Source organism: Rana temporaria, chromosome 4 (genome assembly GCF_905171775.1).
Source record: "Rana temporaria chromosome 4, aRanTem1.1, whole genome shotgun sequence".
In the NCBI taxonomy this organism is placed as follows: Eukaryota; Metazoa; Chordata; class Amphibia; order Anura; family Ranidae; genus Rana; species Rana temporaria.
Window position 1 is genome coordinate 19,893,579 of NC_053492.1, and position 27,192 is coordinate 19,920,770.

Here is a 27,192-nt window from a genome sequence, read left to right on the forward strand (position 1 = left end):
TGTCAGCTCCTGCCATCCCACTATCCAATGGGAAACTTTCTAATGGCCAATGATGTCATCTTATTGGATAAGTGACGTTGAGGAGGCTAGTTGGTGCTTCTGTCATCCCTCTAACCAATGGTCATAGATGTCTCATTATTGGATTACTTAAGTTGAGAAGGCTAGCTGGTGCCCCAGTCAGTCCACTATCCAATGGGAAACTTTCTAATGGCCAATGATGTCATCTTATTGGATAAAGTGACGTTGAGGAGGCTAGTTTGTGCTCCTGTAATCCCTCTATCCAATGGACAACTTTTTATTGGCCAAAGATGTCTCAACATTAGATTACTTAAGGTTCAGAAGGCTAGCTGGTGCCCCAGTCATTCCACTATCCAATGGGCATCTCTCTATTAGCCACTAAAGTCACCCTATTGGCTAATCTGATGCTGAGGAGGTTAATTGGTGCTTCTGTAATACCTCTGTCCAATGGGCAACTTTCTAATAGCCACTGAAGTATCCTTATTGGATAAACTGATGCTGAGGAGGCTAGTTGGTGCTCCTGCCATCACTCTTTTATTGGCCAAGTATGTCTCCTCAATGGCCTCAACTTCAGCTTCTGCCATCCCACTATCCAATGGGAAACTTTCTAATGGCCACTGAAGTCTCTTTAGTGAATAGACCAATGCTGAGGAGACTAGTTGATGCTCCAGTTATCACTCTATTCAATAGGCATCTTTTTTATTGGCCAAGGATTTCTCCTCAATGGCCTCAACGTCAGCTTCTGCCATCCCACTATCCAATGGGAAACTTTCTAATGGCCAATGATGTCATCTTATTGGATAAAGTGACGTTGGGGAGGCTAGTTTGTGCTCCTGTAATCCCTCTATCCAATGGGCAACTTTTTATTGGCCAAAGATGTCTCAACATTAGATTACTTAAGGTTAAGAAGGCTAGCTGGTGCCCCAGCCATTCCACTATCCAATGGGCACCTCTCTATTAGCCACTAAAGTCTCCCTATTGGGCAATCTGATGCAGAGGAGGCTATTTGATGCTCCTGTAATACCTCTGTCCAATGGGCAACTTTCTAATAGCCACTGAAGTATCCTTATTGGATAACCGATAGCAGAGGAGACTAGTTGGTGCTCCTTCCATCACTCTATGCTATGGGCATCTTTTTTATTGGCCAAGTACGTCTTTTTAATGGCTTCAACGTCAGATTCTGCCATCCCATTATCCAATGGGCAACTTTCTAAAGGCCACTGAAGTCTCCTAAGTGAATAAACTAATACTGAGGAGGCTAGTCAGTGCTCCTGTTATCATTCTATTCAATAGGCATTTTTTTTTATTGGCCAAGGATGTCCCCTCAATGGCCTTAACTTCAGCTTCTTCCATCCAACTATCCAATGGGCAACTTTCTAATGGCCACTGATGTCACCTTAATGGATAAACAGATGCTTAGGTGGCTAGTTGGTGTCCCTGTCATTCCTTTATCCAAAGGGCCACTTTTTATTGGCCACGGATGTCTCATTATTGGGGTATTTGTGGTTGAGAAGGCTAGCTGGTGCTCCAGTAATCCCACTATTCAAAGGGTATCTCTCTATTAGCCACTGGAGTCTCCCTGATGGACAATCTGATGCTGAGGAGGCTAGTTGGTGCTCCTGTCATCCCTTCTATTCAATAGGCATCTTTTTTATTGGCCACTAACGTCTTCACCTTGTATTATTTAATGTTAAGAAGACTATCTGGCATGTCAGTCATCCGAATATCCCACTAACATTTTCTTTCCTTTTTGGATAATCTGATGTTGAAGAGGCTAGTTGGTGCTCCTGCCATTCTATTGATCGCTGAGGTCTTATCATTGGGTGAGCAATCTCTGAAGAGGCTAACTGGTGCTCCAGTCATCCCACTGTTCAATGAATTCCTTTCTATTAATCGCTGAGGTCTTATCATTGGATGTTGGAAAGGCTAACTGGTGCTTTTCATCCCAGTATTTGATGGGAACCTCGCTGAGGCCTTATCATTGCATAGTGAGATGTTGAAGGGGCTAACTGTTGCATCTGATCATTTCACTATTTAATGGGCACCTTTCTAATGGTTGCTGAGGTCTTATCATTGGATAATAAGACATTGAGGAGGCTAACTTGAGCCTCATTCCACTATTTGATGGGCACCTTTATTTTGGCTACTGAGGTCTTCTCATTTGATAATCTGATGATGAAGAACCTAGCTGGTGCTACAGCCATCCCATTGTTCAAGGGGCACCTTTCTATTGGCCACTGAGGTATTTTCTTTGAATAATTTGATGATAAAAAAGCTAGCTGGTGCTCCAGCCACCCCATGACCCATTATTATATACATTTTCTTAATGGATAATCTGCTGTTGAGCAGGTACTCCTGCCATTCTTTTAATCAGTGACCGCTAAGGTATGCCTTTGGGACCAGTGCCAGGACAAGGTCATTTAGCACCCAGGCAAAGATGTTAAACAGAGCCCCCCCTCCTCAAAAAAAAAATCCCCCCTCCTCCCAGTACAAATCCCCATCCTAGCACAAGTTTTCCCCCTATCCCTTCTCCTGGCTCATTTTCCCCCTTCTTCCAGTACAAATCCCCCAGCACAAATACCCCCCAATCGTCCCTACTAGCACATATTGTCTGCCCAAATCCCCTTTCCTAAGAAAAATCCGACCTCCAAAATTTCCCCTCCCAATACAAATCCCCCCTCTTAAATCACCCCTTCTAGCCTAATCCGCCTTCCTAGTACAAGTCACCTCCTCCCAAGCAGAAATGCCCGCTGATTCCACCCCAAATTACCCCCCCCCCCCGCCAGCACATCCCCCCAAAATTTCCCCTCCTAGAACAAATCTTATCCCTGTTGTCCCCTAAATTCCTCTTCCTAGCACAACAAATCCACCCCACATCACCCCGCCTAGCACATCCTTCCTAAAATTTTCCCTGTCACAGTCACTACTCCTGTCAGCTTATAGCAGCAGGAGCTCTCCTCGAGGTGCCCCTCCACCTCCCCCTCCTGCCCCCCCCCCTTCTTGTCCCGGCATTGACTGATACATAACAGATTTACTCCTGGGCTGGGCCTTTTGGCTCGGACCAGAGGAATTCTTTATTCCTGGCCATTGTATTTCACAATGGCCACATTTTCACTCTCCTCTACTTCCTTCTCCCCACTTTATTTTTATTTATTCCCTTTGTGTGTCACTTTTTGTATTTTTATGTTTTGCACACGGTTTGTAGCATTGTGTGACTGGTAGGGTGTAGGTCCTCGGGCCTGCCCTGAAAGTCTTGGGAGGGGGTGGACATGGCCTTCTGGCTTAGTTCGCCCTCTCTTATGGGGTCTCCCTTCGGGGGAGCCCCACCTAGTACTTGGGTGTGTCTGTTTCGGCAGACCCTTCAGATAAAGGGTTCCATCTGGTTTTCGGCCAGATGGACCAAGTGTAAGTACCCTTGTCCCCTGTCTGGAGCCTAACGCCCCGGGGATTCAGGGCAAGGCCCTCTGATTTTAGATGGCTTGTGTACACCCGTTTTTTACACGTTTTTGTGTCACCTCTTTATGTTGTGTACATTTTTTTAGCACCAAGTGAAGTTTTTGAGTGTGTTTCACACGCCATGGGCTTTCGATAAAAAATAAAAATAAAATAAATAACAGATTTACTTCAACATGAGTTCAAATCATAAGTATAAGATATTATTTAGTACAGGAATGATTGATAAAAAAAGGAATCACACACGGCGGCCGTTTCTCATAGCAAATAAATTTATTGTTTGCACAAGTAATGTGAATATTCAACAGTAAAACTTGAAGGAAGCCCAGATTATCAATGCTGCTGTATACATTGATTGTCCTGAGAAAAGCCATATTTGGTGGGAAGCTCGAAAAAGATGATGGCTGTGATCTGGTGAAAAACTAGAAGCCCCCAGCATGCACTGCTCACCAACATTGTAGTAGGCATGCTAGGAGTGGGCACCTAACCCTACACTACTTTATCAACTTTATCAAGTATTACTTGAGACCGATGGGGCAGGAGACGCCAGTGCCGCCCAGTCCACAGTACCCTTCGGGAACCTTGCTCAGATACTGCTGGTGATAATCCTCTGCGTAGTAGAAGGAGGTCTCCTCTCGGATTTCAGTGGTAATATTTCCATGTCCGTTCGCAGTCAACTCCTGTAAGAAAAAATTGAATTAAAATAAGAATGCCAGTCTGATTAACTATCAGGATATTGTATAAGAATGAGGAAATTCTGAAATTACAAAATAGAATCAAATCTTTTCTCTTATTACTTTGTTACGGAAGTGCGGCTATTACACCGTTCAGGGCAGGACACCATATAAAGCTATTGTGCCTGTAACCGCCCCCCCTCCAGTGCTTCATGCTGATTGGCAGCTCACCTTATACACAGTGGGGTAGATTCAGATAGCCTTGCACATTTTTTGCGTAGGCGCAGGGCACCGTTTTTGCCCTGCCCCCCCGCAAATTTACTGCGCTACCCGCGATTCATGAAGCAGTAGCTCCGTAAATTGCGTGTGCGCTCTTTAAAATTGCCTGGCGTAAGCGCACGCAATTTAAATGATCCCGTAGGGGGCGGGAATCATTTAAATTAGGCGCGTTCCCGCGGCGATCGTAGAGCGCATGCTCCGTCAGGAAACTTTCCCGACGTGCATTGCGGCAAATGACGTCGCAAGGACGTCATTTGCTTCAAAGTGAACGTGAATGGCGTCCAGCGCCATTCACAAATCACTTACGCAAACTACGTAAAATTCAAATTTCGCAACGCGGGAGCGACGGGTATACGTAACATTGGCTGCCCCTGCTAATAGCAGGGGCAGCCTTACGCGAAAACCGCTGTACGCAAACGACGTAAACTGCGTACGCAGGGCTCGTGTAACGTTGTGAATCAGCGTTAGTATGCAATTTGCATACTATACGCTGAGCACAACGGGAACGCCACCTAGCGGCCATCGCAAGAATGCAGCCTAAGATATGCGGGCATAAGAGCCCTATGCCGCGCATATTTTAGGCTGCAGTCGGCGTAACGAGGTTCCTGAATCAGGAGCATTCGTTACGCCGGGCAAGTGAGCAATTGCGCTGTGTAACTATGGTTACACAGGCGCAATTGCTTCTTGAATCCAGGCCAGTAAATCGAACGTTTGCAATGTATCATGGGAGATGTTTTTGTACCCAGTAGTGACTGAGCCGGTACAATGTGTTGAAGTGTAGGCAACCATTTTTGCTTTAGTTTTGGATAGAGTGGGGAAGGGTTAGACCAGCTCATCTCAACTTGTTCCCCCATCATATCTGGTGCCAGGGCTGGGGCCATTCATTTTGCAACCCCATACGAAAAAAGAAAAAAAAAAAAGCTAAAGCAATAAAGCACCCCCCACCCAAGATCCAATCTTCCCCCCATGTTCCACAGTACAAATCTCAACCAATCGTTTCCCCAGTACAGATCTTTCCCCCCCCCCCAGAGCTGAATCCCTCCTCCCAGCCCACCACCTCAGTACAGCCCTACCCCCCCCCCCCCAGTTTATACCTTCACTACAGACCACCCCTAGTCCAGACACCTTCAGTACAGACCCCCTCCCCCCATTTCAGAAGTACAGACACCCCCAGTGCATGCCCTCCTCAGTACAGGCTCCCTCCCCCCCCCAGTATACACTTCCACAGTATATAGCTCCCTCTCCCCAGCACAGATCCCCCCTCAGTGCTGACACCTTCCAATACAGACACCTTCCAGTACAACCCCCCCTCCCCCAATACAGAGTTCAGATACCTCTCAGTACAGACAACCCCCAGTACAGTCACCCACAGTACTAACATCCCTTTATACAGACACCCCCAGTACAGACACCCCCCGAGTAAGTCTTCCCCAGTACAGGCAACCCCCAGTACAGTCACCCGCAGTACTAACATCCCTTTATACAGACACTACCAGTACAGACACCCCCCCAGTAAGTCTCCCCCAGTACAGTCACCCCCAGTACTAACATCCCTTTATACAGACACCCCCAGTACAGACACCCCCCCAGTAAGTCTTCCCCAGTACAGGCGACCCCCGGTACAGTCACCCCCAGTACTAACATCTCTTTATACAGACACTACCAGTACAGACACCCCCCCAGTAAGTCTCCCCCAGTACAGACACCCCCAGTACTAACATGCCTTAATACAGACACCCCCAGTAAGTCTCTCCCAGTACAGACAATCCCCAGTACAGTCACTCCCAGTACTAACATATCTTAATACAGACACCCCCAGTAAGTCTCCACCCCCAGTACTAAAATCCCTTAATACAGACACCCCCAGTACAGTCACTCCAAGTACAGACACCCTTCACTACAGACAACCCCCCCCCCCCCCCTAATTCAGTCACATACAGTTCAAACACCCCCCAGTATAGGCACCACCCAGTAAAGCACCACACAGTACAGTCATCCTTCAGTACAGACACCAACCAGTACAGTCACCCTTTAGTACAGACAACCCCCCAATACAGTCATGCCCAGTACAAACACCCCTCAAAACAGACACACCCTTCAGTACAGATACTTGAGTTCAGATACCTCTCAGTACAGTCACTCCCAGTACAAACACCCCTCAAGGCACCACCCAGTATAGCACCCCCCAGTACAGTCACCCTTCAGTACAGACGACACCCCAATACAGTCACCCCCAGTACAAACACCCCATTCAGTACAGATACCCCCCCAATACAGACACTTGAGTTGATCTCTCTCAGTACAGTCAACCTCCAGTACAGTCACCCTTCAGTACAGACAACACCCCAATACAGTCACCCCTAGTAAAAACTCCACTCAAAACAGACACCCCCTTCAGTACAGATACCCCCCCCCCCTCTCAATACAGACACTTGAGTTCTCTCAGTGCAGACAACCTCAAGTACAGTCATCCCCAGTACAAACACTCCTCAATACAGACACCCCCCAGTACAGTCACCCCAAGTACAGACACCTTTCCATACAGACACCCCCCTAGTACAATAACCCCCAGTGTTGCAGGCACTTATCGTTCGAGAACAACCTAAATACTATCACTAGTAGATGATAGAAATTCGATTTTTACTTTTTTTTTTAATGGGTATGTTTTATAAGTAAAAAATATTGTTTTGTTTTTTAAATCAAAATTGTTGCTCTTTTTTTTTTTGTTTATAGCGCAAAAAATAAAAACTGTAGAGGTGATCGAATACCACCAAAAGTAAGCTCTATTTGTGGGGAAAAAAAGCGCATTAATTTTATTTGGGTACAGCGTCGCACGACTGCGCAATTGTTAAAAATAACGCAGTGCCGCATCGAAAAAAATGGCCTGGTCATGAAGGGGGAAGAGGGGTAAATCTTCTGGAGATTGATAGCTGGATTCACGTAGATGAGCCTAACGTTAGGCAGGCGTAGCGTATCTCATATACGCTACGCCGCCGTAAGTTAGAGAGGCAAGTGCTGTATTCACAAAGCACTTGCGTCCTAAGTTACGGCGGCGTAGCGTAAATGTGCCGGCCTAAGCGCGCCTAATTCAAATTGTGAAGAAGTGGGCGTGTTTTATGCTAATGAATCGTGACCCGACGTGATTGACGTTTTGAACGTCGTCCGTGGACATATCCCAGTGCGCATGCTTCAAATTACGCCGCAAAGACTTATTGGTTTCGACGTGTACGTAAATTACGCCCAGCCCCGTTCACGGACGACTTACGCAAACGACGTAAAAATAAAAAAATTTGACGCGGTTCCGATGTCCATACTTAACATTGGCTGCGCCATCTTTTTGGTGGAATAACTTTAGGCCTGAAAACGCCTTACGTAAACGGCGTATCTTTACTGCGACGGGCAAGCGTACGTTCGTGAATAGGCGTATCTCGCTGATTTACGCATTCAAGTCGTAAATCAGCGTACACGCCCCTGGCGGCCGGCGTAAATAGACAGCTTAGATACGACGGCGCAGGCGGTCGTATCTTAGCTAGATTTAAGTGTATCTCAATTTGAGAATACACTTAAATTTACTACGGCGCAGATTCAGAGTTACGACGGCGTATCTACTGATACGCCGGCGTAACTCTCTCTGAATCTGGCTATAACTGGTTAAGCAATGACAAGGTTATTGGTGAATAAACAGGCCCATAGCAGGAATTGATCAATCGCTCTGCTCCATAGATGGGGGGTAAACCGATTAAAGTAGATATAAACGCCAAATAGAACGACATTTCGTTTTTTCAGCGTTCAGCTGAACCCAGCACCGGATAACAGCTAGAAAATCCCCTTTTTTAGTTCCCAGTCTGGAGCGTTCCTTTAAATCAGCTGAGCAGACGATTAATTTTGCTGCGGGGCACGCAATTTTTCCTCTTTAATGCGGAGCTCTGCTTTGTTGGACGATCTGTGCAGCACTTGGATCTGGGGCCCCCCGTGGGCTGTTCGGGGGCCATGCCTGTAAAAGTCTGACAGATTTTTTAGACAGATGGCTGTGTACACATTTCTGCCCAAGCACACCATTCAGCTACAACTGTCATACTGTGTACAGCCTCAGATGACCCATTTTGCATACTCAGACATGATAATGTATAGACGGGTAATGGCGACGAGCGCCGTTAACAGCTTCAGTGCCAAAAAAAAGGCTCCGTGTACGGGCGGCATCAGATTTTGGTGCGCTGCGAGGATTTTTTAAATGGAAATTGCAGCGCGCCGATCCCAAGCTGAACTGAGGTGCAGCCGGGATCAATGCCTTTCTTACCACAGGAACACTATCGTGGAGATTCTTCCTTACGCTTTTATGACCCCAAGTTCCCTCTGGAACTGGTGCTGAGCTACTTAAAGGCTTAGGCCCAGATTCTCAAAGGACTTACGACAGTGCAGCGCCATGTACGCAGTCGTAAGTCCTAATCTGGGCCGTCGTATCTATGCGACTGATTCTTAGAATCAGTTACGCATAGATATCTCTTCGATCCGACAGGTGTAAGTCTCTTAACCACTTTAGCCCCGGGCCTGTTTTTCAGAGTCTGTGTTTACGAGACAAAACCATTTTTTTTTGCTAGAAAATTACTTAAAACCCCCAAACATTATATATATTTTTTTTCTAACACCCTAGAGAATAAAAAATAGTGGTCATTGCAATACTTTTTGTCACACCCTATTTGCACAGCGGTCCTACAAGCGCACTTTTTTTGGAAAAAATTCACTTTTTTAAATTAAAAAATAAGACAACAATAAATTTGGCCCAATTTTTTTATATATTGTGAAAGATAATGTTACGCCGAGTAAAATGATACCCAACATGTCACGCTTAAAAATTGCGCCCGCTCGTGGCATGGCGTCAAACTTTTACCCTTAAAAATCTTGATAGGCGACGTTTAAAAAATTCTACAGGTTGCATTTTTTGAGTTACAGAGGAGGTTTAGGGCTAGAATTATTGCTCTCGCTCTAACGATCGCGGCGATACCTCACTTGTGTGGTTTGAATACCGTTTTCATATGCGGACGCTACTCGTGTATACGTTCGCTTCTACGCGCGAGCTCGTCGGGACGGGGCGCTTTAAAAAATTTTTATTTGGTTTTCGCATTTATTTTTATTTATTTTACAATTTTTAACACGAAAAAAAAAAAAAAAAATTATCACTTTTATTCCTATTATAAGGATTGTAAACATCCCTTGTAATAGAAAAAAAGCATGACAGGTCCTCTTAAATATGAGATCCGGGGTCAAAAAGACCTCAGATCTCATATTTAGGCTTAAATGCAAAAAAAAAAGAAAAAATTTGGAAATGTCATTTTTTCAAATGACAAAAAAAAAAAATGTTTCTTTAAGAGGCTGGGCGGGACTGACGTTTTGACGTCACTTCCGCCCAGCAGAGCTATGGGGGACGGGCGAAGGAGATTTTTCCTTCAGTCTCATCCCCGCTCAGCTAGCGAATGGTCGCGATCCCCTCCGCCGCTACCGACGGCTACAGTAAGCGGCGGAGGGCGCGGGAGAGCGGCGGGAGGGGGGGCCCCTCTCCCGCCACCGATAACGGCGATCTCGCGGCGAATCCGCCGCGGAGACCGCCATTATCGTTTACACGGCCGCCCACAGAAGAGCAGCTGCTGCCGTTACCGAGATATTCATCTCTAAAGTGAGGACGTATAACGACGGTGGGCGGTCGGCAAGTAGTTAAACCGTCGGATCGTAACTGGAATTTTTTTTCCCCGCTAGGTGGCGCTTCCGTCGATTTCCACGTTGAGTATGCAAATTAGCTAGATACGCGAATTCCCAAACGTACGCGCGGCCGACGCAGTAAAGTTTCCCGGCGTAAAGTTGCCCCTGCTATATGAGGCTCAGCCAATGTTAAGTATGGCCGTCATTCCCGCGTCGAAAATGTTAAAAGTTACGTCGTTTGCGCAAGTCGTCCGTGAAGGGGGCTGGACGTCATTTACGTTCAGGTCGAAACCAATGACGTCCTTGCGACATCATCTAGAGCAATGCACACTGGGATATTTTAGGGACGGCACATGCGCAGTTCGTTTGGCACGGGGACGCGCTTCATTTAAATGAAACAGGCCCCCTACCCTCCGAATTTGAATTCCGCCGGGTGTTTTACGCTACGCCGCCGCAACTTTACAGGCAAGTGCTTTGTGAATAAAGCACTTGCCTGAAAAACTTGCGGCGGCGTAACGTAAATGACATACGTTACGCCGCCGCACAGATACGCAGGATCTACCAGAATCTGGCTCTTAGTTCACCTTTCGCAAAAAAAGTAGCAAATGCAGCAACAATGATCTTCTGATCCTTAAGCATCTACTACTCTGAAGTCTGCAGAGCATTGCACCCACAATCTCCAATGTAATGCACAGGCTCTTGCAGTGTATACCCCAGGGGCGGCCTGTGCATACTCCACCGCCCTACCTACAGGGCCATCTTTAATTTTGATTGGGCCCTGGGCAAACATTTTCTTGCCCCCCCCCTCTCCATTCTGAGACATACAAAAAAAATAGCAGATAGACTCAAACTCAGTTTACTGCAGCAGATCACACAGCAATTGCAATTGTTTGCCAGAGGTTACAGCCTATCCTTACCGCTCACTGGCAGGTTGCTAGAGGTTACAACACATAATTTCTGCTTGCCGATTGGTTGCTAGAGGTTACTGCACATTATTAGCGCTCACTGATTGGTTGCTATAGGTTAATGCACATCATTACCACTCACTGAGCAGTGGAACAATTCCAAAAAATTTAGCAAGTAAAGCGGCACATTAATACACATACTACAGGAGAGGGTCAGAGACTGCGGACATACTGCACGAGATTACCAGAGACTGTGGACATACTGCACGAGATTACCAGAGACTGCGGACATACTGCACGAGATTACCAGAGACTGCGGACATACTGCACGAGATTACCAGAGACTGCGGACATACTGCACGAGATTACCAGAGACTGCGGACATACTGCACGAGATTACCAGAGACTGCGGACATACTGCATGAGATTACCAGAGACTGCGGACATACTGAACGAGATTACCAGAGACTGCGGACATACTGCACGAGATTACCAGAGACTGCGGACATACTGCACGAGATTACCAGAGACTGCGGACATACTGCACGAGATTACCAGAGACTGCGGACATACTGCACGAGATTACCAGAGACTGCGGACATACTGAACGAGATTACCAGAGACTGCGGACATACTGCACGAGATTACCAGAGACTGTGACTTACTGCATGAGATTACCAGAGACTGTGGACATACTGCATTAGATTACCAGATACTATGGACATACTGCATTCGATTACCCGTGATTCCGTGAACTGGGGCCCCGATGACAGACTTTGCAGAGTGCACAGAGGACACAGGAGGCTGTATTTGCGTGCTAGCCATCAGAGAGGGAAGCTTAACTCGGAACAGAGTGGCTGTAGTGAGAGCCAGTGATCAGAGTGGGCGTGTCAGTGGAGCTCCTGCCCCCGGACCTCTGCATTCCCCAACCAGTATAGAGGGGGCGGGGCCGGGAGCTCCACTGACGCGCCCACTCCGATCACTCTTCTTACTACAGCCGCTCTGCATACAGGCTACATGGGGCGGGGTCATCGCATCAGTGGAGCTCCCAACCCCGCCCCCTGACTGCTAGCTAGATCGGGAATACAGCCTCCCGTGTCCTCTGTGCACTACTGCACTCTGCAAAGCCGCCATCAGGGCCCTAATTCACAGGTAGTGCAGGGCCCCCTACAAAGATTGGGCCCCATTTGCCCTGTGCTAAAGACAGCCCTGCCTCCCTATCCATGTGCCCAGCCCCTTTCAGGATCCCAGGCGCATGAATTCCTATGGCAGCGGTGGGCGGGGGAGTGTTTTTTGAAGCACTCATTAGAGCCAGAGCATTGCGTCTGGAGCCCACCCAGGTGTGTTGCAGCAGCAAATTAATATTCGCTGTTGCAACACTGATCCTCCTCCCGGCCAATCGGGAAGTGGGTCTGATACCCATCACCCGATTGGAAATACAAAAAAGAGGGTCCCAAAAAGTTGATCCCAGGTCGGACTTTAACGGCACAGTAAACAATAAGGATATAGAAAAATAATAATATTTATTGGGACTTAGAAACATACAATAGTGTAAAATGGGACATGACAAAAGGTTAAAAAAAACATATACATAAAGGTACATAGTATACTGTATGGTGAGCCCTAGTGCGTCATCACAGTTAAAGTCCGACCTGGGGTCACCTTTTTGGTACCCTCTTTTTTGTATTTCTATGACTGTTCACGGATGAGGCAATGTGAGTGCTCTCTTTTTCCTTTTTTCCATCACCCAATTGGCTGAAAGGACAGGCGCTCCTATTGGACGTCTAGGAGGAGGGGAGGATTCGCGTGGCGGAGGCGAGGATGAGGAGAACCACTGGCCGATGCCTGGATGCCCGATCTCTGCCACTACCTTGTGCCCCGATCCCGCCGAAGCCTGGTGCCCCGATGCCTGCCGCTGCCTGATGCCCTGATCCCTGCCGCTACCCGGTGCCCTGTTTCCCGCCGCTGCTTGGTGCCCCGATCCCCACTGCTGCACCTCGGATGCCCGATTCCCGCCACTGCTTGGTGCCCCAATCCCTGCCGCTCCTCCGATATCTCCTGCTCCCTACCTCTCCTCGGATGCCCGCTGCTCCCCGCCACCTAGATAGGGTAAGTGCTGGTGGACTGACCAGCATACAGCTGGAGGGGGGGGGGGGGTCTGAGATGCCAGGTGTGTTGCAACAGCGAATGAATATTTACTGTTGAAACACTGTTCCTCCTACCGGCCAACTGGGAAGCAGGTCTAATACCCATCACCCGACTGGCTGAAAGGACAGGCACTCCTGTTGGATGCCTAGGAAGAGGGGAGGAGACACACGGCGGAAGCGAGGAGGAGGAGAGCCACTGGCTGATGCCTGGATGCCCGATCCCCACCACTGCCTGGTTCCCTGATCCCTGCCGCTGCTTGGTGCCCCGATCCCCGCCACTGCTTGGTGCCCTGATCCCCGCCGCTGCCTGGTGCCCCGATCCCTGCCACTACCTGATGCCTCGATCCCTGCCACTACCTGGTGCCATGATCCCCACCACTGCTTGGTGCCCCGATCCCCGCCGATCCTCGGATGCCTGCCGATCCCTGCTGCCTAGATGGGGTAAGTGGACCGCCCGGAAGACAGCAGGGGGGCCGAATGGCAGGGTTGTTTGCCACCCCCCCAAAAAAAAAAAAACGCAGCCACTGGTATACCCCCAGCCCCAGATCCGGACTATTATGGGACTGTTCAGCTGGACTAAAATTGTGACAACATCACCACCCTGCCTCTAAAAATAAAGTGAGGGGAAAAAGTATTTGATCCCCTGCTGATTTTGTATGTTTGCCCACTGACAAAGAAATGGTCAGTCTATAATTTTAATGGTAGGTTTAACAGTAAGAGACAGAATAACAACAACAATATCCAGAAAAACGCATTTCAAAAAAGTTATGAATTCATTTGCAATTTTAATGAGTGAAATAAGTATTTGACCCTTTACGAAACATGACTTAGTACTTGGTGGCAAAACCCTTGTTGGCAATCACAGAGGGCGAAACGCGTTGGGGCTATGGTCTGGATGGAGTCTAGGCCGGGGCTGCTTCTACTCTCTGTATGAGGGTTTTGTATGATGTGCGACTTTTGGGATTTATTTTCCTTAGCAATTCATACAGAGCTGGGGTGAGCCCTTTGACTGCCTGCACTCCCAGCAGTTGATAGTAGAAGAAGACCTGCTGGAGCCTGAAGTGGCCCCCTAATGTCTTTGTATGCGGTCACGTGGAGTATGCAACCATGGCTGCATTACTTTCCTTTTTTTATTTGGTGATTCTACCAGTAACACTGGTAGTAACTCCTGTTCTCCAGTACACAGGGATGGCTTTTCATTCTAGGACTAGGGATGAACACAGATTTTGGCCGAATTTAGGTCTGATACAAACCTGGAAGCAAACTGTGACTCCTACTAAATCAGTACCCAATCAGCCATGGCTAGGGCATTTCCCACAGCCTCACATAACAAATTAGGAGAGGGTTGCTTATGACATCATTGACCCAATATGGTCACATTACCATACAGTATTTGGTAATGCCATTGACTAAATATGGCCATGTGACCATATTAGGTCAATAATGTCATAAGAATGCGGCATGGGGGTCAGCTTTAGCTGATTGGGTGCTTTTATGTTAGGAATGACAGCTTGCCTCCAAGGTTCAGTCTGAACCTACTTTCGGACCAAACTCGTGCTCAACCCGAGTCCCAGGGTGACCCTAGGCCTATAGTGACATAGGGCCAGATTCACAGAGGAGATACGACGGCGTATCTCCTGATACACCGTCGTATCTCCTGTCGTATCTATGCGGCTGATTCATAGAATCATTTCCGCATAGATAGCCCTAAGATCCGACAGGTGTAATTGACTTACACCGTCGGATCTTAGGATGCAATACCTCGGCCGCCGCTGGGGGGAGTTTGCGTCGTATTCCAGCGTCGGGTATGCAAATGAGCAGTTATGGCGATCCACAAAGTTTTTTCCCGTCGTTACTAGTAATTTTTTCCCGTCGCAAATTTACACCTGCTTTAACATGGCTTAACTTTAGTCGAGCCATGTTAAAGTATTGCCGTCGTTCCCGGGTCGAATTTCAATTTTTTTTTGTTTTGGCGTAAGACGTCCGGGAATACGAATGGACGCTACGCACGTCGCCGTTCTAAAAAATGACGTCACATCGCACAAAGCACGGCGGGAATTTTAAAACTGAGCATGTACAGTACGTCCAGCGCGGGAGCGCGCCTAATTTAAATGGTACCCGCCCCATTTGAATTGGGCGGGCTTGCGCCGGACGTGTTTACGATACACCGCCGCAAGTTTACAGGTAAGTGCTTTGTGGATCAGGCACTTACACTGAAAACTTGCGGCGGTGTAACGTAAACGGTTTACGTTACACGGCCGCAATTCTACGTGAATCTGGCCCATAGTGACAATACTGTAACTATGGAGGATCACTGTTGTCGCCCTAGGGCAGGAAGTATCAGAACTATGGGACACCTTTTGCCTTCTTCATCCCTATAGGGGGGGGGGGGGTGTTTTGTAGTTACAAATTTGAATTGTGCAGTCCAAATTGGATATTATATTGGATATTGTGCCCAGATTGACAGCTCATTGTAGTACTATAACTAAGAGACAATAGTATTCTTTGAATAGGCTTAAGGACGGATCCATTGAGCACTCCAGCCTTTCTGAACCAGGGTTCTGTGGAGCCCTAGGGTTCCTCCAAAGTTTTCTAGGGGTTTCATTAGTGGTGGCTGATTGACCTCCAATCTGATGGTGCCTGCATAGTTCCTGGACCAACACCACTTGGTAAAACCAGCAGAATGACAGCAGTGATCATTTTAGTAGTCCATAAGGGTTGCGTTCTGACCACCACTGTAAGGGCTGCATTCTTCCTACTGATCCCCCAATGTAAGAGAGGCATTCCTTCTACTGACCACCAACGTAAGGAGCATTTTGTCATTGACCCCCAGTTTTTTTAGGGGTTCCCTGAGATCAAAAAATTATTTTAGGGGTTCCTCTGATGTAAAAAGGTTGAAAAAAGGCTGGAGAACCCAATTTGGTTGCCAAAGGCAATGCATGTCTTTAAGAAAGTGGTTCGCTCAGTGAACTGGATTGATATTGAAATTACTATTTCTATAACCATTTCTAAACAATTTGTAGTTTATATATTTTTTTATTTACATATGTTATTTTTTACCAGCAACATAAAAACCGCAAAAGTGATGGTTGCATTATCAGGCGTACTTGGATAATAACCCTGTTTATTCCACATTTGCACGCTGTATAAAGTCTATAGATTGCCTTTCACCTTACTTTCCCTTTCATACCAGAGAATGTTTTCTTTACAACATACATTTCCCAGCATGCCATCTGACGCGTTCCTGTGCCAGCTTCAGATCAGCAGCGACTTGGCACGGGTCCTCGAGCCAGATGCCATGTGTACTGAATTGGGTTGGCATGATAATTTGGTCATTTCTTGAAGTTAAAAGCAAAATAAAATAAGTAGAAGAAAAAGTAGCCAAAGCTTCTGTATTTTTTTTTAGGATGAAAAGAAACTGCTGGGTAAACAACATCCAATCAAATTTCTTCTTTCATGGTTCAAACCTGCACTGAAAAAAAAAAAGACTGTCTGAAGCTGAATAATTTCTGAAAGTTTTGCTTTTGGGCACTTTGAGGCCAGCAACAATTTTAAAAGCATATACACCCATAAACAACACCTCAGTTGTTCATGGTTTCTGAATTTGATGTTGGCTTCTTGTATGTTCATGGTTTCTGAATCTGATGTTGGCTTCTTGGTTGTTCATGGTTTCTGAATCTGACGTTGGCTTCTTGGTTGTTCATGGTTTCTGAATCTGACGTTGGCTTCTTGGTTGTTCATGGTTTCTGAATCTGACGTTGGCTTCTTGGTTGTTCATGGTTTCTGAATTTGACGTTGGCTTCTTGGTTGTTCACGGTTTCTGAATCTGACGTTGGCTTCTTGGTTGTTCATGGTTTCTGAATCTGATGTTGGCTTCTTGGTTGTTCATGGTTTCTGCATCTGACGTTGACTTCTTGGTTGTTCATGGTTTCTGAATTTGACGTTGGCTTCTTGGTTGTTCACGGTTTCTGAATCTGACGTTGGCTTCTTGGTTGTTCATGGTTTCTGAATCTGATGTTGGCTTCTTGGTGGTTCATGGTTTCTGAAGCTGATGTTGGCTTATTGGTTGTTCATGATTTCTGAATCTGACGTAGGCTTTTTGGTTGTTCATGGTGTCTGAAGCTGATGTTGACTTCTTGGTTGTTCATGGTTTCTGAATCTGACGTTGGCTTCTTGGTTGTTCATGGTTTCTGAATCTGACATTGGCTTCTTTGTTGTTCATGGTTTCTGAATCTGACGTTTGCTTCTTGGTCGTTCATGGTTTCTGACGTTGGCTTCTTGGTTGTTCATGTTTTCTGAATCTGACATTGGCTTCTTGGTTGTTCATGGTTTCTGAATCTGACGTTGGCTTCTTGGTTGTTCATGGTTTCTGAAGCTGACGTTGGCTTCTTGGTTGTTCATGGTTTCTGAAGCTGACGTTGGCTTCTTGGTTGTTCATGGTTTCTGAATCTGACGTAAGCTTCTTGGTTGTTCATGGTTTCTGAATCTTATGATGGCTTCTTGGTTGTTCATGGTTTCTGAATCTTATGATGGCTTCTTGGTTGTTCAGGGTTTCTGAATCTGACATTGGCTTCTTGGTTGTTCATGAACAACCAAGAAGCCAACGTCAGATTCAGAAACCATGAACAACCAAGAAGCCAACGTCAGATTCAGAAACCATTGTAGTAGTGTGGTACCCCAGGGGTGTGGTGACCCAGGGTTTTTAATTGTACTGGTTGAGGTGCTCCAGGAAGCTTGCAGTTTACAGAGGAAACTGGCATTTCAGTTTCCTCAATTGTTAGTAAAGTCCACTTTGGGACCTGGAGCCCGGGGATTTCACAGAGATCTGGGTGGGATGAAATCCCCAGTCCTGGGTCCAGATTTTCAGATGGATCAGCACACTGATTGTGCAGGTGTGTGTGGGCCTGATAGGAGACTCAGGACCAGCATTCTGGGCTCCACCCTCCTGAGGAGTCCAGGCGTGCAAGGGAGAACTCAGAGAGTGCAGGTGTGCACTGTGAAGTGGCTAGAGAAGCTGGAGAGTGCAGGCTGCACTGTGAAACCCCAGAGACCTGAGTCTAAGGTTGCTGACAGGAGTCAGGAGAGCTCCATGTTGGAGCCTGAGCAGTTGTGCTACTGATGACAAGAGCCAGATGGCTTGGTATTTTCTTTGGCACGTATAAGTCAGGAGGCTGAAGGTACCGTTCTGTGTGGACAGTGAAAACCCCCTGCGTGGGAAACCTATGTTTGGATTTTGTTTATTTTTGCCTTTTCAATAAAAGTGGGCCAACAAGCCCTTAAACATAGTTCCGGACTGGCGTGAATCGCTTAAAATCGCATATCCCACTTGAGCTAAACACCCCCAATATTACACCATGAACAACCAAGAAGCCAACGTCAGATTCAGAAACCATGGTTTCTGAATCTGACGTTGGCTTCTTGGTTGTTCATGGTTTCTGAATCTGATGTAAGCTTCTTGGTTGTTCATGGTTTCTGAATCTGACGTTGGCTTCTTGGTTGTTCATGGTTTCTGAATCGGATGTTGGCTTCTTGGTTGTTCATGGTTTCTGAATCTGACGTTGGCTTCTTGGTTGTTCATGGTTTCTGAATCGGATGTTGGCTTCTTGGTTGTTCATGGTTTCTGAATCGGATGTTGGCTTCTTGGTTGTTCATGGTTTCTGAATCTGATGTTGGCTTCTTGGATATTTTAAGGGCTATAATCGGGAGCTACGTCATGTGACCCTCACATCTAAATGATCTTGTTGGACATCACATTCCAAAACCATGGCTATTATTATGGAGTCGACCCCCAGCTGTCCTTTGTAGCCAGAACAGCCTCCTTGTTTTATTGCCAGCAGGAACATCAAGAAGCTTCACTCACAGCCTGAACTGGCTACCAAGATTCTCAATAAACCTGCTACATCCCTTCTGTATTGTACTGTAATTGTGCTGTCCCCCCTTTACATTGTAAAGCGCTGCGTAAACTGTTGGTGCTATATAAATGGTGTATAATAATAATAATATTAAAGCGGAGGTCCGCCAAATTTGTTTTTGTTTTTTAGAGTCAGCAGCTACAAATACTGCAGCTGCTGACTTTTAAAATAATGACACTTACCTGTCCAGCACGCCCGTGATGTCGGCACCCGAGGCCGACCTGTCCCTCGGATGCTGCCGCCGCCATCTTCGGTAAGGGAATCAGGAAGTCAAGCCTTGTGGATTCACTTCCTGGTTCCCTATTGCACATGCGCAACTCGCACTGTGCAATGTCACTGGGACTCGTGTGTCTCCTAGAAGACAACAAGGGGTGGCGCCGGACGTGGCGTAGACTGTGGCAGATATGCAGGGGTTTATCCCCGGAAGTGGGTGCAAATACCTGACTAAAGGCCCATACACACGGTCAAAATGTTTGCCAACAAGCTTCAAAATGAGCAAGTTTTCAAAAAAATCAGACCGTGTGTACGCTCCATTGGACAAACTTTTTCTGTTTTCATCAGACAAAAGTTCGCTCTGCAAACGGACAAACTTTTCGGCAACAAAAGTCCGATGGTGCCTAGTCCGACCGTGTGTACAGCAAGCCATCGGTTACAAGCCACTTTTGTACAAAGTACAAATACGCATGCCCAGAACCAATGTTAAAATCAACCAACAATAGCAGAAGTTGACCAAAGGGTGGCGGTAAAGAGCAGAAAAAACACGTGATGTTGGGAAAGTTTTAGGAAAGTTTGCAGAAAAGTCCGAGCGTGTGTATGCTATGGATGTGCCCGGCCAACTCCCTTCGGACAAAAATCCAAGGAAAAGTTTGTTTGAAGTTCGATAGTGTGTATGAGCCTTTAGACAGGTATCTGCTCCCCCCTCGCCCTAAAGGTGCAAAATTTGACACCGGAGGGGAAGGGGGGAATCCGGACAGCGGAGGTTCCATTTTTATGTGGACCTCTGCTTTAATAATCCTAAAGGTTCAGTATTATTGAGGTGAAGCAATGATGTTAGATAAGAAGACTTGGGCATTACTGGAATGTCAATTTACCCCAAAGGTGTTCAGTAGGGTTGAGGTCAGGTTGGATAAGAAGACATCCTGGGCACCATTAGAATTCCAGATCATTCCAAAGATGTTCAGTAGGGTTGAGCTGAAGTAATGATGTTGAATGAGAAGACCTTAGTGCCACTGGAATTCCAATGAACCTCAAATGTGTTCAGTAGGGTTGAGATCAGGTTCTGATGTTAGATCTCAATAAAGAATACCTCCTGAATAAATCAGTGTCAGTGGGGTTGTGACCCCCTCCAAGGGGAATAGCCCCCTAACCATTGGTGTCAGTGGGATAGAGACCACCAGGGAAGAATAGTTCCCCAAGTTAGTGGGTTCGTAGACCCCAAGGGAGAATACCACCTCCATTCATTGGTGTCAGTGGGATAGTGGCTCCCAGGAGAGAATAGCCACCCCAATAGTAATAAAATGCTAATATTACCCAGAAATGGGCTTCGAAAACAGCTTTTAGAATTATTGAGAAATAAATTAAACTGAGCCACCCTCCGTCAATCCACAATGCTTCATCAACTTTATTAAAAACAAATGAACAAAGGTACCCCAAAGGCTAGAAGGCACGTTGCCTCCTAGTGGGGCATAATTATATAGCCTATGGGAGGTGACGGGACCTAAAATAAACTTTGCACTTGTGACTGATTTTTCAGGGCTGCCTTATGGGTAGTCCTGGGCCCCTCCCACACCTCGGCTCTCTGCACAGGCTATGTACAGCCCAGTGATGATGTTTACTTTTGCAAGATTATATCTGAGTTTGAAAAGGTAAAAGTGGATTTATATCCTTTGTGGCTATTAGACCCCTTTCACACCGAAGCATTTTTACAGCGTTCTAGCATTAAAAATATCGCTATTAAAACGCTCTCAATGCATCTCAATGGACCCTTTCACACTGAGTCCTGCAAGCAGCATCTTTGGAGTAGCTTTTGGGCGCTGAAAGAAACGCTCCAAAAACGTCCCTCTCCATTGAAATGAATTGAAAGCGCTGAAAAAATGCCTTACCCTTTCACACTCAGGCGTTGCACTGGCAGGGCGTTGAGAAAAGTCCTGGAAGCAGCATCTTTGAGCAGCTTTTGGGTGCTGAAAGAAACGCTCCAAAAACGTCCCTCTACATTGAAATGAATTAAAAAAGCGCTGAAAAAACGCCTTTCACACTGAGGCACTGCAAAAAACGCCCTAAAACGTTAGGGTCTTAGCGGTGCTTTACCAGCGTTTTTCGGGCGCTGGCAGTGCGAAAGGGCTCTGAAAGCACTCAGGCTTTCACATTGGGATTGCAGATGAGGCTTCGCTCAAATAACGCTTGAATAACACTCAAAAAACGCCCCAGTGTGAAAAGGGCCTTAAGGAATATATTTAAATTAAATCTTTATATCTTCTTTGACATTTTAGTTATTGGGTTAGATCTACTTTAAATAGCACCTGGTTATATTCTGTAATTTTTTTTCAGGCAGTGGAGGCTTTTTTGCAGAGATCATTAAAGACTGTGCTGTCTGTGGGAAGGTTTAGCTGTATGTTTTCTTCAGGAGAATAAGTGTTGGAGGGGGGTCGAGCCTGTACGCAGCATGGTTGTGTGTCGCACCTGGTGAGAAGGAGGGTGCAGGAAAACATTTGGCATTACACGGCGCGATCCATGTGTTACCTGAACGCGGCCAACTTGAGAGTGGAACTGATTCGCCTCTTACCTACGCCGCCCCGTCCAGCAGCTGTCCCTGACAGGTGTTCCCTTCCGCTATGGCAGATGGCAAGCAAAATTGGGATTTTTGGCAGGTCTGGGAGCTGCTGTCACACTACACACACGGCACGTACACAAACATGCACAGATATCGGCGGCGTGACAGCGGAAACCAAGATGTGTTACTACAACTTCTGAGAATTAACATTCTTAAAGGGCAATATATATGTGTGATGGAAGCCTATACATGAACTGCTAAGCCTGCTAAATGACGTGCAAAGTAATGCACTTACCAAAGTGATCCAGTACTCTCTGCTGTGACTGGCTTCAGATCTGCATACTCTATACAGACCTTACAATGATCAGCCATGACCACACGCCTAATATTCAGTAGGTTCACCTTTTTCCACCAAAACAGCCCTGACCCATCAAGGGATGGACTCCACCACACCTCTGAAGGTATGCTGTGGTATCTGGCACAAAGCCGTCAGTAGCAGATCCCTACTGATCACCTTTAGACTTCAACCCTACTGGACACCTTTAGACTTCAACCCTACTGGACACCTTTAGACTTCAACCCTACTGGACACCTTTAGACTTCAACCCTACTGGACACCTTTAGACTTCAACCCTACTGGACACCTTTAGACTTCTACCCTACTGGACACCTTTAGAATTCAACCCTACTGGACACCTTTAGACTTCAACCCTACTGGACACCTTTAGACTTCAACCCTACTGGACACCCTTAGACTTCAACCCTACTGGACACCTTTAGACTTCAACCCTACTGGACACCTTTAGACTTCAACCCTACTGTACACCTTTAGACTTCAACCCTACTGGACACCTTTAGACTTCAACCCTACTGGACACCTTTAGACTTCAACCCTACTGGACACCTTTAGACTTCAACCCTACTGGACACCTTTAGACTTCAACCCTACTGGACACCTTTAGACTTCAACCCTACTGGACACCTTTAGACTTCAACCCTACTGTACACCTTTAGACTTCAACCCTACTAAACACCTTTAGACTTCAACCCTACTGAACACCTTTAGACTTCAACCCTACTGAACACTTTTAGACTTCAACCCTACTGAACATCTTTAGACTTCAACCCTACTGAACACCTATAAGGGCAGATCCACATACATCTGCGCCGGGCGCAGCATATCTAACAAACACTACGCCGCTGTAACTTACTTTGCTTTGGTTTGAATCCACAACGAATCCGCGCCATAAGTTACGGCGGCGTAGTGTATCTCTTGCGGCGTAAGTGCGCGGAATTCAAATGGCTGTGACGGGGGCGTGTTTTATGTTAATACGTCGTGACCCGACGTAATCAACGTTTTTTTTCACTGCTCATGCGCCGTCCTTGGGGGTATCCCAGTGCGCATGCTCGAAATTGAACCGGAACCAGCCTATGCTTATGACGGTGACATTATTCTACGCAAATTCCTATTCGAGAACGACTTACGCAAACAACGCAAAAAATTCAAAATTGTCCGCGGGAAGGATGGACATACTTAACATTGAGTACACCACCATATAGCAGCTTTAACTATACGCCGGAAAAAGCCGAACGCCAACGACGGAAAAAAATGCGCCGGGCCGACGTACGTTCATGGATCGCTGTAAATAGCTAATTTGCATACTCAACGTGGATTACGACGGAAACGCCACCTAGCGGCCGCTGAAAAATTGCATCTAAGATCCGAAGGCGTACGAAGACGTACGCCTGTCGGATCTAGCCGAGATGCCATCGTATCTTGTTTTGAGGATTCAAAACAAAGATACAAAGCGGGAATTTTGAAATTACGCCGGCGTAATTTCTTTGTGGATCCACCCCTTAGTCTTCAACCCTACTGGACCCCTTTAGACAACCCTACTGAACACCTTTGGGATGAACTGAAATTCTTATTACGAGCCAGGTCTTCTCATCTGACATTAGTACATGACCTCACGAATGGGCACAAATTCCCATAGACACCCTCCAAAATCCTCTAGAAAGTCGTTCTAGAAGAGTGAAGGCTGATATAGCCATAAAGGGGGGTAACTCCACATTAATCACTATGGTTTTGGAATGGGATGTCCAACAAGCTCGTATAGGTGTGATGGTCAGGGGGTCCACAAACTCACGCAAAACAACAATCCCTGTTTCAGGCATTTTTTTCAAAAAGGGTGTCTAATCGTCTGTGAAAGGTTAATTGGAAATCTTAGGAACCAGTACAGGTCAGGGGTAAAGCTTCTTGATGGTCCCACTGACACTGGTAAAAAGAGAGTTGTCGGTGGTCCAAGAGCGACTACGGGCAAGGTAAAATAAAATAAAAAAACAGGCAGGCAGTGTAAAACTTTGCAAATATCAACTTGTGATTTATTTTTACACTCCAAGGAGAGCCCAGAGAGAGAACAGACGAATTTTTAATCTACGTCTACAGAAAAAAGTCACACCATTTGACAGATCACTCGCTCCCCACCCCCCTCCCCCGACACAGGAAAAAACGCTTCTCAAGAGGTGTACAAAAGAGTCACAGATTTTTAGGAGAAATAGCGATAGTTTACGTTCAATCAAAAATGGAGAACCCCAGAGATGTGTTTTCTATATCACAGCCTGGAGCGTGGGCAGCACATGGCGTACAACTTCACTGGTCTCGTTCCTCTAGGACAGTGATGGCAAACCTTGGCGCCCCAGATGTTTTGGAACTACATTTTCCATGATGCTCATGCACTCTGCAGTGTAGTTGAGCATCATGGGAAATGTAGTTCCAAAACATCTGGGGTGCCAAGGTTCGCCATCACTGCTCTAGGAGCACCACACAGACTACAAAGGTATCCTTCGCAGTCTCCTTCCAACCCTGATATCTACGGCAATCCAACCATATTTAATGGGCCAGACAGGGCTTGGTTATTTTCATTTAGATCTGTGCAGTAATCCAGCTTCCTGTAACACAGACCACTCAACTGCTGCTCTCTCCTTGTGCAGGGCGATTGGTCTCGTCTCCGCCCCCTCCTATAGTGGGTGGAGCCTGCTGTGCCCCTCCCTTAGTTCTGCTCTATGCACAGGCTTCATATAGAGCACAGTGATGATGTCACTTTTGCAAGGTAAGAGCTGGGTTCATAAGCGCTTGATTTTAGGAAGGGCCATTACCGTTTTGTTTATCAATAGCTGGGTTTGCAAAGGCATGTGGTACACACAAAGTTGATTTTAAAAATTTTGGGATATTGAGGAATATATTTTAATCAAATTTTTCTGTCTGGCGTTCATCTTTAAAAAGAGGCCTATGGTTTAGAGCAGGGGTTCTACAAACGTATCTGCATGAGGGCCACGTTGTATATTTTACAAATATTTTATGGATGAAAAAAAAAACATTTCTTTAAATCAATGGGTCCCCCTTTACATCAGGGCCCCCTATAGAGTCCCCCTTACATGAGGGTCCCCTATAGAGTCCCCCTTACATGAGGGTCCCCTATAGAGTCCCCCTTACATCAGGGTCCCCTATATAGTCCCCCTTACATGAGGGTCCCCTATAGAGTCCCCCTTACATGAGGGTCCCCTATAGAGTCCCCCTTACATCAGGGTCCCCTATATAGTCCCCCTTACATGAGGGTCCCCTATAGAGTCCCCCTTTACATCAGGGCCCCCTATAGAGTCCCCCTTACATGAGGGTCCCCTATAGAGTGCCCCTTACATCAGGGTCCCCTATAGAGTCCCCCTTACATCAGGGTTCCCATCAGATTCCTCTTTACATTAGTGTCCCCCTTACAATGGTGTCCCTATCTGAGCTCCCCTTTTACATCAGAATCCTCCTTACATTAGTGTTCCTGTCAGATTCCTCCCTTACATCAGAGTCCCCATCAAAAAACTTCCTTACATCAGAGTCCCGTTCAGAGTTCTCCTCTCATCAGAGTCCCCCCTTACATTCGTGTCCCTATCAGAGTCCTCCCTTACAACAAAGTCCCTCGCCTTACATAAGGGTCCCCATTAAATTCCCCCTTACATCAGAATTGACATCAAAATCCTCCCTTACAGAGTCCTGTTCAGAATTCTCCTTGCATCAGAGTCCTCCCTTACAACAGAGTCCCTCGCCTTACATCAGGGATCCCATTAAAGTCCCCCCTTACATCAGAATCAACATCAAAATCCTCCCTTACATCAGAGTCCTCCTTACTTTAGAGTACCCTTTACATTAGTATAACTATCAGAGTCCCCCCTTACATCAAGGTTCCCATCAAAGTCCTCTCTTACATCAGAGCCTATATACCGTACCATACATTGTACAGTACATTGTATCTCTATAGTGCACTATTCCTCCCACTGATACCAATGATGGGACACTATTCCTTACACTGATATCAATGATGGGGCATTATTCCTCACGCTGATGCAAATAATGGGGCACTATTCCTCCCACTGATACCAATGATGGGACACTATTCCTCCCACTGATACCAATGATGGGACACTATTCCTCTTCTAATACCAATGATAGGACACCATTCCTCCCAATAATAACAATGATGGGACACTATTATTCCCACTGATACCAATAATGGGACACTATTCCTCCCACTGATACCAATCATGGGGCACTATTCCTCCCACTGATACCAATGATATGGCACTATTCCTCCCACTGATGGAACACTATTCCACCCACTGATACCAATGATGGGACACTATTCCTCCCACTGACACCAATAATGGGGCACTATTCCTCCCACTAATACCAATGATGGGACACTATTCCTCCCACTGATACCAATGATGGGGAACTATTCCTTCCACTGATACCAATGATAGGACACTATTCCTTCCACTGACACCAATGATAGGACACTATTCCTCCCACTAATACCAATGATGGGACACTATTCCTCCCACTGATACCAATGATGGGGAACTATTCCTTCCACTGATACCAATGATAGGACACTATTCCTCCCACTGATACCAATGATGGGACACTATTCCTCCCACTGATACCAATGATGGGGAACTATTCCTTCCACTGATACCAATGATAGGACACTATTCCTCCCACTAATACCAATGATAGGACACTATTCCTTCACTGATACCAATGATAGGATACTATTCCTTCCACTGTTACCAATGATAGGACACTATTCCCTCCACTGACACCAATGATGGGACACTATTCCTTCCACTGATACCAATGATAGGACACTATTCCTCCCACTGACACCAATGATGGGACACTATTCCTCCCACTGATACCAATGATGGGGAACTATTCCTTCCACTGATACCAATGATAGGACACTATTCCTCCCACTGACACCAATGATGGGACACTATTCCTCCCACTGA

The 27,192-nt window shown here is 46.4% G+C and overlaps 1 protein-coding gene across 8 annotated transcripts in view; it reads right to left on the minus strand.

The window, feature by feature from the left end:
* Positions 1–3,721: 3,721 nt before the first annotated feature.
* MSRA (methionine sulfoxide reductase A) overlaps positions 3,722–27,192 on the minus strand; it is a 460,936-nt gene continuing 437,465 nt past the window's right edge. For all 8 annotated transcript variants that reach the window (XM_040348095.1, XM_040348093.1, XM_040348094.1 and 5 more), the window contains one exon: positions 3,722–4,151. In XM_040348095.1, coding sequence (XP_040204029.1) covers positions 3,990–4,151 — 162 coding nt within the window. In that variant the 3' untranslated portion in view covers positions 3,722–3,989. The remainder of the gene's footprint in view (positions 4,152–27,192) is intronic.